The sequence below is a fragment of the Ailuropoda melanoleuca genome, chromosome 11, assembly GCF_002007445.2.
Source record: "Ailuropoda melanoleuca isolate Jingjing chromosome 11, ASM200744v2, whole genome shotgun sequence".
In the NCBI taxonomy this organism is placed as follows: Eukaryota; Metazoa; Chordata; class Mammalia; order Carnivora; family Ursidae; genus Ailuropoda; species Ailuropoda melanoleuca.
Genome location: NC_048228.1, coordinates 24,028,225 through 24,045,839, shown reverse-complemented (window position 1 = coordinate 24,045,839; position 17,615 = coordinate 24,028,225). Strand labels below are relative to the sequence as shown.

Sequence of the window (17,615 nt, the reverse complement as noted above, 5' to 3'; positions counted from 1 at the left end):
AGACATTTTATACAAGACAACCTAAATAATAAAATTACCTATTTATACATACATGTATACATATACATATTCATTTTTATATATATTTAATTTGAAACAAAGTAAGAGAGACTGCTGAAAATTTAATTACTGACATAGGAAGTTTCACTGAGATGTTTACAGTGAATACAGACAAAAAGGCAATGAAATTAAAGCAGCTGGAGAAAATTAGTACACAATTACAAGAGAGATAAGCCAAAACTAGATAAGGAAAATTAGTACACCTGAAGAAAGGAAACCAAATGTACTGGATTGAATAGTCCCCCCACCCCCACCCCCAGGGGCCTCAGAATGTGGGTTCCGTTGGAAACAGGCTCTTTGTGGATGTAATTAGTTAAATTGAAATGAGGTCCTATAGTACTAGGAAGGGCACTAAATCCAGCGACTGGTGGCACTACCAGGCCACGTGAGGATGAAAGCAGGGACTGGAGCATGACATCTACAAACCCAGGATGGCCAACAACTTCCAGAAGCCAGGAGAGCAGCCTGGAGTGGAATCTCCCTCAGAGCTTACAGAAGGAACTAACTAACCCCACCAAAACCTTCATTTCAGACTCCCAGCCTCCAGAACTGTCAGAGAATAAATTTCTGCTGTTTGAAGCCACCCCGTTGTTTGAAATAATTCATTACAGCAGCCCTGGGAAACTAGTATACCAACCAATGTAAAAATATAAACGAAAGTTTATCTGAAATAAAAATCTGAGAAAAAGCAAACTGCATTCCAGGAAAACGGCAAACCATTCAATAGCTTGACAGATCCTGGTTAAGCTACTAAATTGCAAGAAAAAGAAAGAAATTTTTACTTCTGTTTTCAACAATATCGTCCAAAAAAAAAAAAAAAATCAACAAAGGCTACAGAAGATTTGACAACATAATTAACAAGCTTGATCTAACGAACATATATAGAACATTGCACATATCAGGGAATAGATGTCCTTTTCAAATATGTATTTATGAAAACTGATAAGATCATAAAACAAGCACCAAAAAATCTGATAAACAGTATTTATAAGCATCACTAGTGATAAGATCAATGGCATAAACCATGTTCAAGAAAAGGATTACCCAATATTTTTAAAGATCAATTTTCCCCAAAATTGACCTTTAGATACACTGTAATCCCAAACTAAATCCCAACCAGATTTTGGAGGAACTGGTTAAATCAATTACAAAATTTATATAATAATGCAAAGAGCCAAAAAAACAGCTCAAAATTTAAATAAATACACTACATCCTGGTTCAAGACTGTCTATAAACACTGCTTTTGAAATTAATTGATTTATCTCTCTAGACCATACCTGTTAGCCAAACTGTGCAACCACGAAAACCACCTCTGGTCCCCACGACCTGACCTCTCTTGTTCCTGCTGACATGATGAGCCTGATAGGTAACATTAGTTGCTCTCTGCATCCCCTGGAAAAAAGAAGCAAAATTCTGGGTCACCTGAGTCCTTTAAAAAGTAAACACATATTCCTTGCTGTCACTATTCTATGTAACATGCCAAAAGCAAAGAAAAAGATTAAAACCAACAGCTTTCTTTTCTGTATAGTATCTGGTATGCCCTTTGGCGCTTTACATACACCAATGAATTTAACCCTCAGAGCCACCCAGGAACGCAAAGACTCTTACCTCTGTGGTTCTACAAATGAAGATGTTAAACCTGAGAAAAGTTAAACGGCTTGCCCAAGTTCCCATGACAAGGGAACGGTGGACTCCCAAGCCCAGTCTTCCACTCACTTAATCATTCATTCAACCAGTATGTACTGAGGCCCTACCAGTATACCAAGTGAACAGGGTCCCCACTCACTGAGCTTACATTCCACTGGGAAAGACAAAGCAATAAAATTTATTGTAATATCAGAGAGTGACAAGTGCATTGTAGAAAATAAAACAGGGTAAGACTGGAAAGAAGGATCAGGGATGAGTGCCTCTTTAGCCAGGATGATCAACAAAGGCCTCTAAGAAGGCAGCATCTAAGCAGACTCCTGAACCAAGTGTGGAAGGTCTGCAGGTATCATGAAATGCATGATGGAAAAAAGCAGACGCATTGCTGATTTGTGGTTATTCCACAAAAAAAGTGGAACGCAATTTTTCTTCCAAATTCTTTTTTTTTTAAGATTTTATTTATTTATTTGACAGAGAGAGAGACAGCCAGCGAGAGAGGGAACACAAGCAGGGGGAGTGGGAGAGGAAGAAGCAGGCTCCCAGCAGAGGAGCCTGATGCGGGGCTCGATCCCAGAACGCGGGGATCATGCTCTGAACCAAAGGCAGATGCCTAACGACTGAGCCACCCAGGTGCCCCACTTCCAAATTCTCTTCTTAAACAAAAATAGCATTAATTTACACAGGCCTCAAAGAATCTGAAGAGCCATTTCTCCAAAGAAAAAATACAAATGACAGAACAGGCAGATTAAAGATGTTCAGGGGCGCCTGGGTGGCTCAATCAGTTGAACATCTGACTCTTGATTTCAGCTCAGCTCATGATCTCAGGGTTGTGATACTGAACACCACATCGGGCTCCACACTGGGCATAAAGCCTGCTTGGGATTCTCTTCCCCCATTGGCCCCCCGACTCTCTCATGCAAAAAACAACAACAAAAAAATGTTATATCCTTAGCCATCAGAAAAGGGCACATCACATCAAAGCCACAAGGAGATACCTCTACAACCCACTAGAATGGCTGTGATCAAAACGACAGTAACAAGTGCCAGTGAGAGTGCTGAGAATTTAGAATCCTCATACATTTGCTGGTGAAAATGCAAAATAGTACAGCCACTTTGGAAAACAGCACTTCTGCAAAATGTTAAATATACAGTTTCCATGTGATCAAATAATTAAAACTCCTAGATATTTACTCACAAGAAATGAAAACACATCCACACAAAACATATACACCTAAGTTCATAGCAGCATTATTCATAAAAGCCAAAAAGTGGAAACAACCCAACTGTCCATCAATTGATAATCAGACAAAATATTTTAAAATATATATATATCCATATATATATATCCATATATATATTCATATATATACCATACATATCCATATATATATCCATATATATATAGATATATCCATTCAATGGAATATTACATGGCAATAAAAAGGAATGAAGCACTCAAACATGTTACAACTTGGATGACCCTCAAAAACATTGAAAACATTAAGCTAAGTGAAAGCAGCCCATCACAAAGACTACATATGGTATGATTCCATTTATTTGAACTATCCAAAATAGGAAAATCTATAGAGACAGAAAGCAGATTAGTGATTGCCTCAGGCTGGGAGATTGGGGGGCAGGGGAATAACTTCTAATGGGTACAGGGATCTTTTGGGGGTGATAAAAATACTGTAAAATTGTTTGTGATGACAGTTGCACAACTCTGTAAATATACTAAAAACCGTTTAACCGTACACTTTAAGTAGCTAAATTGAATGACATGCAAATTATATCTCAATAAAGCTGTTTTCTACACAAAACAAAAAAAAATTAGAGTCTCTATTTTCTCTTCCTGTGGGGCAAAAACATAATTTAGGTTCTTCTTTTTTTATATTTATTTATTTATTGAGAGCGAGCGTGTACACGTGCACATGGGGGGGGCGCAGAGGGAGAGAGAATCTCAAGCGGACTCCCAGCTGAGCCCCAAGCCCCATGTGGGGCTCGATCCCACAACCCCTAGATTATGACCTGAGCCAAAATCAAGAGGCCTACGCCTAACCGACTGAGCCACCCAGGCGCCCCTAATTTAGGTTCTTTTTAGCAGCACGTCTTTATAAAACAGCTATGTGACAGCATTTTTTTGATAGGGTGTTTGTATTTGATGCCGCTTATAGCTCTTACTTTTCAAGACAGTTTTATTCAACATTCATTCAAAACTACTTACTGAACGCATAGTACATGCCTGACATTCTTCTAGGTGCTGATAAAACAAGAGCAAACAGTACCAATAAAAATCACGTCCTCATGGGGCTTATCTAGCCCTCACTCCTAGTGCAGCGGTTCTCCAGGTGTGGCCCTTAGGGAGCAGCTTCTGTATCTCCCCGGAACTGTTAGAAATGCAAACGGTCAGGTCCTGCCCCCAGGCCAAGGGAATCAGAAACTCCGGGGTAGGGACCAATAGTGTATTTTTTTTTATTTTTTTTTAAAGATTTTATTTATTTATTTGACAGAGATAGAGACAGCCAGCAAGAGAGGGAACACAAGCAGGGGGAGTGGGAGAGGAAGAAGCAGGCTCACAGCATAGGAGCCCGATATGGGGCTCGATCCCATAACGCCGGGATCACGCCCTGAGCCGAAGGCAGACGCTTAACTGCTGTGCCACCCAGGCGCCCCCCCAACAGTGTATTTTAAAGCCCTCCAATCGATTATGATGCAAGCTCGAGTTAAAAGCCACTGGACTAATGGGAGAGATGGGGGAAGATAAATAAGTAAATCATACAAGTTAGGCAGGAGTAAGTATCAAAAAGAAAAGGAGTAAATAAAGCAAAATTGTGAAGAAATTTCAGAGAAGGGATGTTCAGACAGGGCGGCCAGGCGAGGCTTCAGAGGAACAAGGACACTTAAGACCTGTGATGACTTCTGCGGGGGAGCACCTCCAGACAGAGCGCAGACTGAGCACAAGGAAGAATGAAAAAGTGACAAGGGAAATCTAGAATGGTTGCTGAGCCGTCCTAACCACTCACGTGAAGCCAATATTCAACAATTCAAAGCGAAACCCGTCACCAGGACAGCGTTTTCCACAGCCACAGCAGGGACACAGAATGAAGCAGACAGTCGCAGTGGATCCAACCAGAGCTGTAGCCCGGCCCAAAGGTCTTCAAAACGGGGTATCAACAGCCTCGCGGTAGAGAAGCCTGAACTGTGTCTGGGGTGGGCGTGGCGTTGTTTTTTGTTTTAGAAGTACGAACTTTGTAAAAGAATATTTCTATCCTTCTCTTCAACATCCAGATGGTACTCCTTTCTAAAAATGGTCTGCCTGAGGTGCGGGATCTCCTCTCCCACCTCCCCCTCCCCGATCGTCCTGGTGAACAAGACAAAGCATCTCTACCTTTCTGAGTCCTACTATCACTCAACGCAGAAAATCCTCTGGGGCCAAAGGGACAATCTGACAAGTCTTTTAATAGGCACACCACAAAAGCTGTACCAGTCCCCCACTAATCATCTAGTTAACAAATGCATTTCCAATAAAATTATGCTCTACATGTTCAATAATTACTTTTGAAAAATTACAATATGTGTGAACTAATTTTTTTTTCAGTGATCTAATGAAGCAAACATTACTTTCCAGCTCTACATTTCCAGGATCTTAAAAACAAGGTTCCACTTCCCATCAGTCACTAGTTTCAGCTCCCAGCCCAGCTGCCTGGGGAGAAGAACAGAATCTGAAGGAAGGGGGGTTGAGGGAGTGGTTTCAAGGAGGGTGCCCACACTGGCAGAACCTGTCTGACGTGGGTCATTTTGCTTTGGGGTTTATTCCAAGTTATTTTGCTTTGGGGCAAGAAGAAACATGTATCTAGTGAATTTTAATTCATTCTGGCCCTGTAAAATATCTCCTGTTTTCCTTTTTAAATTGAGTAGAATGTATAAAATTATCTGAGAAGCTATCAACAGCTGAAGATGTGGTTTGGAGAAAATACAGGATAAGCAGAGGTTGTCTGTTTTCACCACTAGAAATGAAGGCTACCTCGCCGTTCCTTGAGTCCTACCTTTAAAAACCTTCTGGCAGCAGATATGGCAATCTAAGGAGGCTTACTGTTATGAATGTTTGAGATTTTTCATATTAAAAAACAATCTTAAAAAAAAAAAAAGATTTGCCACAACCTCCTACCTCCCAGTTTCTCAGAGAAAATCAAAGAGCATTTTTTGAAACTACTAGAGTGGCAAAGTGGTAGAATTATGCCTGAATTTCACTGACAATATAAAGGCCACTTCCACAAGCAATCTTCTTTCTGTCCCTCTTCCCTTCTTTTCCACCCACACTAGCCAAATCCTTCCTATAATTCCGCCCAAAAGAAAGGACATTAGTGAGTCACTAAGGGCTAAGTGAGTTATTTCCTTCTCATTCTACATTCCTGCTCTCCGTCTTCAATGACCTAACTTCTCTCCACAAGATGGAGAAATCAGGCTTACTGTTTCTTTCCTTATAGTCTGGGTGGTTTGTAGAAATATTTATGTGTCTTGGTATGTACATCCCAGCAGTCCCTATATATTTACTGTCTACATGATTTGTTATTTAGGGACTGTTTTATACTTTCAGCCGTCTTTCTATGTGTGTATAGTCTGACTTCCCTGGGAGGGTAGGTCAAGCACATGAGTTCTAGATCTATTTTCCCCAGCACCCAACCTCTTCCCTTGTGCCTAGTCAGTGCTCAGTAAAAGTTAGACCTAAGGCATTTATTTTAAAGCAGGATTTGTTTTCTCTGCATAACTTGCAAATGAAATGATGACAGACATTCAGAAATCTTAAGTCTAGCAGAAATGGGACAATTCAAGAGAATTTACTCACTTTCTACACTTCAGGCTAAACAACCATCACTCCCGTTACTAGGCTAACAACACGAGGCCTCTGATATCTGTGGTGCAAATTTTTTACATGTTCTACAAACTTCTGTCATGATGCACACAAGTGGCCCTGTGTGCCTTATTTGACCCACCTTAATTTCCACATGGGCACTTCCCTATGGGACAAATTAACTTCTCCTACGATGTCATTTAAAGAAGTGTATGCCTTGGGAGTTTACTATGATCTGATGAACAACGCTGCCTTTTTAAGTGAAATCTGTAAAAGCACAGAATATACACCAAATATGAAGCGTAACTGTGGACTCAACATCCATCACCCACCCCACCACCCACCTTAAACTGACTGCTCAACTGTGTTCCTACAAAGGGAATCTCTGAAATGGTAACAGGCATGTTCCTTGTGTGTCTCAAGACTACGGAGAGACGGCAGAGTACGATGTGAGTAAGCTGAAGAGATGGTCGCGAACATACAAGGAGAAGCAGCCCTTACTTCACACTGAAATTAATCTGTTGAACCTTAACAAGCTAAAAACGGGGCGCCTGGGTGGCGCAGTCGTTAAGGGTCTGCCTTCGGCTCAGGGTGTGATCCCACCGTTATGGGATCGAGACCCACATCGGGCTCCTCCGCTAGGGGCCTGCTTCTTCCTCTCCCACTCCCCCTGCCTGTGTTCCCTCTCTCGCTGGCTGTCTCTGTCAAATAAATAAATAAAATCTTTACCAAAAAAAAAAAAAAACCAAGCTAAAAACGAACAGCAAAAGTGAAGACTGTACATTCCTGGAGGCTGAGAGAATCTGAAAATGCTATACGTAAAACCTTGCTACTGCAGAACATGTAGCACGGCAACAGCGCAAGATGCTTCCGTCCCTAAGTGACTCTCAGGCCCCACCCTCGACCTCCCGAATCAGGAGTAAGTTCCTGGCAGGCTTATCCGACTGCCGTCAACTATCGTGCATGTGCTCTCCATGTACACAAGGGCTCCCCCACAGGTCTGTTTTAAAGATTGAGTAACCCTTAAATATTTAATGGAGATTTTAAAACGTCAGTACCTTTAATGGAAGGGCCCCTGGACGACCTCCAGGTGGAAAGCCCAGCTCTAAGAGATTCCTAGAAGTCAGAAACGAATCTAAGACTATTTGGTGATTGAGCCCTTTTAGGGACTGCAGATAACATAAAACAAAAACATTTCAGAAAAGAGACAAACTATACACAGATAAAGAAATCATCACACCAGGACAGACCCCTGCATCTCCCACCAGGGTGACTACACATCAGAAGCTGGGGAGACAAAAATTCAGTAACCTCTATCTCGGAAGCTGAACTTGAGAGTAGACACAAAAACATGTACACAAACCCCCACGGCCAACGTTACCCGTAACAGCCAAAGAAGAGAAACAACTCAGACGTCCATCAACTGCTGAACGGATCAACAATGTGTGGCATATATCCATAAAATGGAATATTATCCAACCAGTGAAAGAAGCCAGACACAGCAGGCCATACGTTGTAGGATTCCAGTTATAGGAAAGTGTGGATCAGGGACATCCAGAGACAGAAAGTACTACCTGGTTGTCAGGAGCTACAGAGGAGGAAGGGGGAGGAAGGGGAATGACTGCTCATGGGTACGGGATTCCATCTGGGGGCAATGAAAACGTTCTGAAATTAGATGGTGGTACAACTCTATGAATATACTAAAAGACAACAAACTGTACACTTAAACATACGAGAGAGACACACAGGGAAGGTATGCAAGCATCAAAGAAACTCGAAGAAGAAACAGAATGGCTGCATTCATCTAAAAATTAGAAACTGGACTTCTTTTTTTTTTTTTAAGATTATTTATTTATTTATTTATTTATTTATTTATTTATTTATTTATTTATTCGACAGAGATAGAGACAGCCAGCGAGAGAGGGAACACAAGCAGGGGAGTGGGAGAGGAAGAAGCAGGCTCACAGCAGAGGAGCCTGACGTGGGGCTCGATCCCACAACGCCGGGATCACGCCCTGAGCCGAAGGCAGACGCTTAACCGCTGTGCCACCCAGGCGCCCCAGAAACTGGACTTCTACAGATAATGTCTACTATTCCCACTATTCTTATTCAGTTAAAACTCGCTTGGTAAGGAACTTTATCCTTAAAATGGTATTTCACAGAAATAATTACTATTTAGGTAAATACCAAAAAGACAAATTATTCTCTTCACTTCATTACTTATTAACTTGCTTTCAAAACGATTCAGGGTTGGAGTCTGACTGCTTTGTCATTAGTATGCTCTAAATAATTGATCTGCCACAGAGCAAAAGATGGTAACTTCCAGGCTGGTGGATAAGAAAATGGCATTACCAACTAGATTTTACTTTAAATTACTAATCTGGCATTTCGCAGTTATGCAGTTTTTTTTTCCTTTTTCTTACTCAAAGCAAAGAATAAAACAGTGTGTCTCAATTTCAGCATTAATGACTTTTTGAACCAGATAATTCTCAGCTGTCCTGTGGACCGTGGGATGTTTAGTTGCATCCCTGGCCTCTAGCTAACAGATGTCAGAAGCCCCGCAGTGCGTGCGTACACACCTAACAATCAAAAATGTCTCCAGACATTGCAAACACCCCACTAGGAGTGGCAAAATTGTATCTGGTTGAGAACCATTGAAGCAGAGAATTACCCCTCAAAACTCCATGTAACAGAACCAGGCAAAGCTTACTTCACAAATCACATTCAGAGACACAACTCTGCTAAGGGAAGGCCAACACTGCTGGTACCCTGTCAGAAGTCAGGGCTGCAGAATCACCAGAAGCATGATTCCAAAGAAGTCACTATCTCTCGAAATTTCCTTGCCCTGAAAGAAAGTAAAAATGAATACATAAAAACAGAGTAGAAAAAAGTGTTGGCAGCCATCCCAATGGTACTATGTAGAGATGCCCTGTCCAAGACAACATTGAGACCATGAAAATGTTCTAGACTGCACTGTCCAATACACGGGCCACTAGATACATACAGCAGTGTAGCACATGAAATGTGGCTAGTGCAGAGAAGGAAAAGAATTTTTCATTTTACTTAACTGTAACTCAGTTTAAGTTGCCACAGGTGGTGAGCAACTATCGGATTAGACAACACAGACCCAGACCTTGCTATCACTCTTGTTACTGTTAGTCAACATCAAGAGTCCATTCTTAGCAGAGGTCCAGCTTCAGGCATTTTTTCCAGCAGCATCTCCCTGGCGTCCAGTAGGAAGATCAATACCCGCCCCTGACCACAGTCAGGCCAATGTTGTTTAGAATGAATACACCGGCCTCTTCGTCAGCTTTTCATCAGCTGTGTGTTCCGTTTCCGCATGCTTGTTTCTTTTTTGTGCCACCTCGGTCTTCCCCAAAATCCAGAATGGGCTACCGGCCTTTTGTAAAAGGCATCTAGCGGTATAAGGGACTAATTGCTCAAAAAGGTAGAACTGGTATAAGGAAAAATTATCTTATTCATTTGTTTGCCTTTTAATTAACTCTCTCCCGGAGAAAATGCAACAACCATGACAGTATGTAGGACTCTGTCTTCTTACCACTGCATCCCCAGCACCTGAATAAAGGCTTGCACAAAGCTGGTGTTAAGTATTTGATTAAAAAATAATAACAAGCACACCATAAATAGTGCTCATGTGCCAGATGCCACCACTGTGCTCCAAATACATTGACTTATTTAAACCTTACTACAACTCTAGGAGGTATGCACTATTGCCGCCACTATAAGCTATGTTTTATTATCCATGTTATTACCTTTGAGGATAGTGAGGCCCAGAGGCATTAGGTAATGTCCCCAAGATCACATAGGTGGTAAGTGACAAAACTGTCATGTGAATCCTACCACATATAGAGCTTATTCTCTAACTTAAGCTGTGCAGATACTAATGTTATCTAGGCTTTTAATATCTGAAGCGCCCAAGCTGACTCTGTACCACACGCCTATCCCCATCTTGCTGTACGAGCTGAGTGTAGACACAGAACATCTGTAATGAAATCTCACTACGTAATACGTGGGAATAGCACCATGCAACATAACACAGGGGTGCACAAACAATTCGGCAACATGCAAGAGCGTGTGCACACAGAAGGGCCACACCATACAGTGAAGCAGCCCAGCTCTGAAGATTTTAGTAATTGATAAAGGTAATAAACAGGCATCCCAGGCAGAAGGAAAAGGCTTGTGTAAAATCAGGAGGATGGAAGGTACAGAAGGAAAGTTGGGGATGGAGATAGGGAGCTATGGAAATTCAGGGAGTGGTGGAAGAGAGGGGAATGGAAAGGCAAACCAGAGTGAGACTGTATGTGCTTCTGAATGTCAGATCACTCTGGAGAGTAGGCTCCAACTCCACTGTAAGGTAGGTCTACGCAACCCAACATGATTCTACCGAATGGGTGAATAACACTTGGGCCTGAACTGAGTGCCCCACATTTCCCTCAGCCCAGCTAACACACTTCCAAGGTCAGATAAAAGCTGATCCCAATGGAAAAAGGCTTTGTGAGATGCAAAATGGTATTCATTACATCGGATTGTTAGACTGAGGCAAGTTCACTCCTGAGTTCTCTTTCCCATTCTTGCAGATGTATGGAGGTATCTCCCCAATCCCACAACATTACATTTTCCCACGTCTCTCTGCCTATCTCTCATGAATCCACTTCTTTTACCAACTCCTTCACAAAAGATACTACCCAAAGCTTAAGACTTAATCTCTTTTTTCCTTTATATTCTCTAACTCAAATTTAACCATCAAATCTTTATTTCCAACCTTAACCTAATTTAATCCCTATCATTGTGCTGTCCACATGTCTCTACTGAGTATTTGAAATGAGGCTGGTCTGAAATGAGATGTGCGCATGTAAAATACGCACTTAAGTAAAATATCTTAGTTTTATATTCATTACGGTAGTATTGAAGTTAATTTATACTGAAGTGACTGTTTTAGATATGTTGGGGTAAATAAAATACACTATTAAAATTTATTTCAACCTGTTTCTTTTTACTTTCTGTAATGGGCTCTCTAGAAAATTTTCAACTATTTATGTGGCTCCCCTTATATTTCTACTGGATAGCCTATCTTCTAAAGCTGAACCTCACTCAGCATGCTGAAAACTGGATCCACCACTAACAACTCTATGACCTCTCTGGGCCTGAGTTTCTTCATCTATAATGTGGAAATACTAATTGTAATGAAGAGGGTAACTGTAAAACAAAACAAAACAAAACTAAGAACCACACACAACACTTATATATGCCAGACAGTTCTAAGCATTTTTATATATTAGCTCCTTTCAATCTTCACAATACCCCAGTGAGACTAGCATTTCCATTTTATAGACGAGCAAACGGAAGCACAGAGAAATTAAGTGACTAGCCAAAAGGTTACATGGTTAGTAAATAGTGGAGCCCAGATCTGAGCTCAGGCAGCTTTAAAGGACTATCTCTCATGACACCCACTTCAGAAATGTTGCAAAAACTCATTAATTCAGATAAAACATTTCAGACTGTACTGGGCACAGAGTAAACTCTCCTTCCATGTATTATCACCATTACCCCAGCCCCCAACCTACTTCCCCATTTCCCAGCATGTCACCACCTTTCTCCGCACGTCCCAGGATTAAAACCTCAGATCAACTTTTAACCCACCTCCCTCTTTCATCCCCTAATTCTAATCAGCTTCTTCTTACTCTTCTTTGAATGTTTTTAATGCACCTATTCCGCTATTCCCACTACCACCTTAGCCTAGCCCTTTGTACTCTCACACTGGGTGAATTCATACCAAGAACAACTTAAATAGTGCTTGTGCACCAGGCATACTTCAAATCTATTAATTCATTGAAACCTCACTATAACCCTGTCTGTTCTCCAGGACTTTCACATCTGGGCTCAAAAGTATTTAATTTCCTCAGCAGCCCAGTCTTCCTGGAAATCCAATTCCATCATGTGATGGAAAGTTTAAAGGTATATGGCTCTTCACACTACTGCCTCAGTTGACTTAAGTATGTGAAAGGGAAATACGAGGAATGTTCTCTATTGGGGCAAGAAGACTTCTAGGGCCCATAAAATGAATAATTCTAGCCTCCTCAAAAAGTTCCCAGGGAATCAAATCTTAATTCAGCAACCAAACATTAACAACTGCACAACCTAGAGCCCTACCCATTCAAACTTATCTCCACTCCTCAATAAAAATTCTCCAGAGGACAGGCGCCTGGGTGCCTTAGTCAGTTAAGCGTTCAACTCTTGGTTTCAGCCAAGGTCATGATCTCAGTGTCCAGATGTTGAGCCCTGCGGCGGGGCTGCCTGCTCAGCAGGAAGCCTGCTTGCAGATTCTCTCCCTCTGCCCCTCCCACCCCACTGGCTCTTCCTTAAGCTCTCCCTCCCTCTCTCAAATAAATAAATAAATAATCTTTAAAAAAAAATCCTCCAGAGTTGTTAGAACAGGTTTCTTCATTGTTCCTGGAGTAAAAATAATATTAATTCTTATTCCCAGCCCTTATTCATTCAGCACCTCTCTGACTCACAAATCTGAGTACATTTCTCCTCCATAAACCCTCCCCAAACACCCAGGATAAACTCCTCTCTGCTCTAAATTGCAATAAAATGCGTCTTACAACACTCACTGTGGTCTGATATATTCATTACTTAGCAAATGCCACTTACAAGCCCAACCAGGCCATGAGCAACTGGAAGGCAAGCACGGAGCCCCTCATTTTTCATCTTCTCCATGAGCAGCACAGGTCTCTACAAAGAACACACATCTATTTGGCAGAAGTTTATAGATAAATTATGGATGATGTAACTGAAATTACCTGTAAATACCCTAATTCAGTCAACCTTATTTCCCTAACTAGGAAATACTTCAAGGTACAGGAGCAATACTAAGTTACATGGTAGTGGTTTCCCTGAACCTTGAAATTCATTATCTTCTTTACTGCTCAAAACAGCCCAGTGAAGTGCACACTATTACACCCTTGTTAAGTCGGCTAAGGTTTAAAGAAACAGAGTGTTTTTCCACAAGAGTACTCAGCTACTAAATGGCAAAGCTGGAACCAGAGACCATGCCAGTAGTCCAATGCTCTTTCCAATGTTGTAATTCACCTTTTATCTCCTTTCCCTCCTTATCACATAAGGTTAAAAGGAGAAAGGAATCAGATGAGAATCCTTGGTAACAACAGATATGGTAAACTCAGGACTTCAAATGAGTATTTGCCTGAGTTGGCTTTTTTTTCTTCGACTCCTCAAGGGTAATGATGATTTGCCAGGTTGCATTTAAAATTAAACCTCAGGATCGTATTATATTGTGAAATAAAAACCCATCTAAACTTAAAACCATTTCCTTTCCTGACTTCAAAGTTGGACACCGCCTCCCCCTCCCCCACTGCAATCTGCTCTGTACTTACAAAATCTTAAGTCCGTTGATCATCAAAGAATTAAGGAAGGAAGCAACCTTCTGAGGGCACAGCACTTGACCATCAAATCCAACTGGCAGTTCTTGCTAAACGTTATAAACCATTAGTCTTCCCATACCTTACTGTCTCCAGAAATCGAGTCCTTAAAACTCCATGTTATTTGTTAGACATTCCAATTTAATACCGAGCCACAAAGAACCTCAGTTCAGAGCAGTCTCAACTCATGAATGGCCACATTGTTGGGTACTCTCCCTTCACACTGAAACTCAGAAATGGAAAGACGTGGAGATGGATCCAAACCTGGGTTAAGCGCACTAGCAGAGCCCAGAAAACCCAGAACGCACCGAATGCGCCCCCCTTCGCCGCCTCTGCAGACCTTCAGGCCACTTCAAGGGATGCGGGCAGCATCCCCCATCGGGGGTACAAGCTCGGCGGCCGCCAGCTCACTCCCAAAGGATTTTCTTCCAGGTCTCTTCCGAGCCGAGGAGCTGGGGAAGGGGGCATTCTTCCCCCAAAAGGTGAGTCGAACCGCACACTGCGCCAGCCGAAAACTCCCGCCGCGCCAGCCGGTCTGGCACCCCCCCCCCACCGCCTCAGCTGGGAGGTGCCGCGGCCTCGGGTACCATCCCCGAGCTCCAGGGAAGATGCAGAGGACGCGGGAGGGAAGCAGCGGCTCCGGAACAAGCTGCAGCCACAGCTTCCCAGAGCCTCCTTCGCTCTTCTGCCCCGACTCACCCAGTTCTGCGCATTATTGCTCAGCTTGACTTTCTTGCACAGGCTCCCAGGGACCTCCATAGCCGCAGGGTGCGCGCGGGCGCCGGGATCCTCAGCTCCCGGAGGATAGCAGCAGGAGAGGCCGGCGGGGGCGGGTCGGGAAGGCGGGGCCTCCTCGCGCTAGAGTCAGCGCGCGCTTACGTACGCACGCGCTCGTGCTAGTGCCTCCTGCGTGGCGCGTCGGTCGCGCCTCCGAAATGGTCTGGAGCAGAGGTATGTGGGGAGGGGCGAGGCGGCGGGCGCGAACCTTAGGCCGGAGTTGGGGGCGGGGCTTTGGCGCTCGCTTCGGTGCGAGCGCGCGCTACGCTCCTCCCCCTTGATTCTGAGGAAGGGGCGGTCTTGAGAAGATAGTCGTGGAAGTTTCCTGGCGTCTCCCCAGCTCGTCCGCTTGTGCTGCGCAGGCGCTAAGGCTGGAAGCGAGTTCCAGACGCAGGCCGCCCGCGTAAGGGTAAGGGAGGTGCCTGGCTCTCGGTTCTTGGCGTGCTTGGCTCTCTTGCAGCTGATGCTGGTTGGGAGAAGTCATTGATGTAGTCTCCTGCCCCTTTGGCTCTTCCTTCATAAGCCTGGCCACCGGTCTCCTGTCTACCCAATCGGTATCCTTGTCACCCTAGCCACATTTAAAAAGGGCTTTTACAGCCTCGCGAAGGGAAGAAATGTTTTGCCGGAACAGCTCGTTCGCCACACGTTCCGCTTGGTGCCTTTAAAATTCTGCTTGGCGGCGCACAACTTCAAAACACAGTCAATGCCCCATCCCTGGTCATCAATTATTAATATCTCGACTGGGATCTGTGGTTATCTGCAAAGTGCCTCCTTCCCCACTTTGAGACCTCTCTTCATATCCGGAGATTTGTGTCCAGTAATTCTCACCGGGTAGGCCCAAAGGACCCCTATATTATTAACTTTTCTGGAAATTCTTAGGGGACTGAAATCCAGATTTAGGGAGGGCTGCTGGTTACCACACCGTAGAATGCCCACCTGTGCAGGACATTTTCAAATTCACCTAATTATTACAGAGCTAGTTAATAAGAAAATGGGCTGGGGTATGGGGGGCTTCCTCCACGAGTTCTCGCCCTCCTCCCATTACTCTAAGGACTTTTCCACAGCTTACCCCTGGCACAAAAATAGTTGTTTGAAGCTCTGCTCCTCTGTAACCCAGTACTCTCCACATCTCTCCCACGCCCCCCCACACACACACCATCTTCCATCACTAAGACCTGAAGCTATTGCTCTTTAATAGCTAGCAAATCAGTTCTCTATGTATTTCCCCACTGTTACTGTCTTTTATTAGGCCTTCCCTCTATCCAAGATGAATCACAGCTAATACCCTTAACTAGGCATCCTCCCACCCCTGTCACACACCATTCTTGAACTGCTGTCAGAGTGGTACTTCTAAAATGGAAATCTGACTTTGTTTACTTGACCATGTAAAATGTCAATGGTTCCCTATAGCTTTTTCTAGAGGATGTTCAATTTGAAGTCTGTATATATATAGAACTGAATTTCAATATAATTCTCAATTCTGCCAGTAACAGGAATGAACTTCGAAGTTCAAACGAGAACACAACACCACATTTGAAATCAGCCATTTCTCCAAGGAGTCCTAGGAAATGGTATTTAGAGGGAAATGATATAAAGGCATCATAATCTGGGCTTTTAGTTGTGCTTATTGCTTTTCAGTCCATATTTCTGAGTTTTTCCAATGGAAGACATTTTTAGAGTTAAAATATATCATGAGTTTACTCTCAGTTCAAATTCATGATTCCAGGCATCAGTCATGCGAATGAGCCTGTAACATCTTGTCAAACCAGAAACAAGGAAATTATCAAAAAACACTAGAATTAAACAACAACAACAACAAAAAGCAGAATTATGTCAAAAGGACCTAGAAGCCAACTTAACCAAGTTTTCTCATGTCAAAGATGGCACAATTAGATTAGAGTACTAAACGGATAATAACTATAAGGTATTGATGCAAATAAAATATGTTTAAATATACATGTTGATGTGATGATAAGGATGATAATTAAAAAAGGACTCATTGTCATCTTTGGAGGATTCTAGGGAACCAACTCATTATTTTGAAAACTGATGAGGGGCGCCTGGGTGGCATAGCGGTTAAGCGTCTGCCTTCGGCTCAGGGCGTGATCCCAGCGTTGTGGGATCGAGCCCCACATCAGGCTCCTCCGCTACGAGCCTGCTTCTTTCTCTCCCACTCCCCCTGCTTGTGTTCCCTCTCTCGCTGGCTGTCTCTATCTCTGTTGAATAAATAAATAAAATCTTTAAAAAAAAAAAAAAAAAAAAACTGATGAATAAAAAGAAAGAATTAAACATTTACCCTGCCATCTCTGCAGTAACTGTAAGTCAGGCAATGAAAAAAATGATGAGAGGGGCACCTGGGTGGCACAGCCAGTTAAGCATTCAACTCTTGGTTTTGGCTTAGGTCATGATCTTAGGGTCTTGAAATCAAGCCCCGTGTCAGGCTCTGTGCTGAGCATGGAGTCACTTGAGATTCTGTTTCCCTCTCCCTCTGCCTCTTATGTGTGCTCTCTCTCTAAAATAGATAAATCTTTGAAACATTGATGAGAGGAAGTTCTCCTTGTAGAAATATAGCTAATAAATAAAGAAGGAAAGAAGATCATAAGATCACCATTTTTACCTTCTAATGAAATAATGGATAAAGACAATGATACTTATGGCTGCTAACAATATGAAAATAACATCAGAAGTTTTTTTGCCTCCTGATGATTTTTTGTCTCCTGTAGTATTAATGCCCCCTCACAATCAAACCTGATTATAATCAAGCTTTCAGGTCTAATTACCAGTTTACAGTGAATGCAGAGGAAAGAGCAAGATGTAAAATCAC

General features: G+C 42.7%; 1 protein-coding gene and 1 long non-coding RNA gene across 8 annotated transcripts in view; one reads left to right on the top strand and one right to left on the bottom strand.

Moving 5' to 3' along the window:
- The window catches only part of PAPSS1 (3'-phosphoadenosine 5'-phosphosulfate synthase 1), a 98,896-nt gene extending 83,940 nt beyond the window's left edge, over positions 1-14,956 (bottom strand). Inside the window, exons 1-2 of one of the 3 annotated variants that reach the window (XM_034671403.1) lie at positions 14,714-14,956; positions 1,339-1,453 (exon numbers count right to left, since the gene is read on the bottom strand). In XM_034671403.1, coding sequence (XP_034527294.1) covers positions 1,339-1,453; positions 14,714-14,773 — 175 coding nt within the window. In that variant the 5' untranslated portion in view covers positions 14,774-14,956. Of the gene's footprint in view, positions 1-1,338; positions 1,454-14,322; positions 14,528-14,713 lie in introns of those variants that run through there. The other 2 variants (XM_002916940.4, XM_034671405.1) reach the window with 2 other exon arrangements.
- LOC117804386 overlaps positions 14,838-17,615 on the top strand; it is a 76,421-nt gene continuing 73,643 nt past the window's right edge. For 3 of the 5 annotated variants that reach the window (XR_004628751.1, XR_004628752.1, XR_004628749.1), the window contains exon 1: positions 14,979-15,200. This is a non-coding gene — a long non-coding RNA (uncharacterized LOC117804386). The other 2 variants (XR_004628750.1, XR_004628748.1) reach the window with 2 other exon arrangements.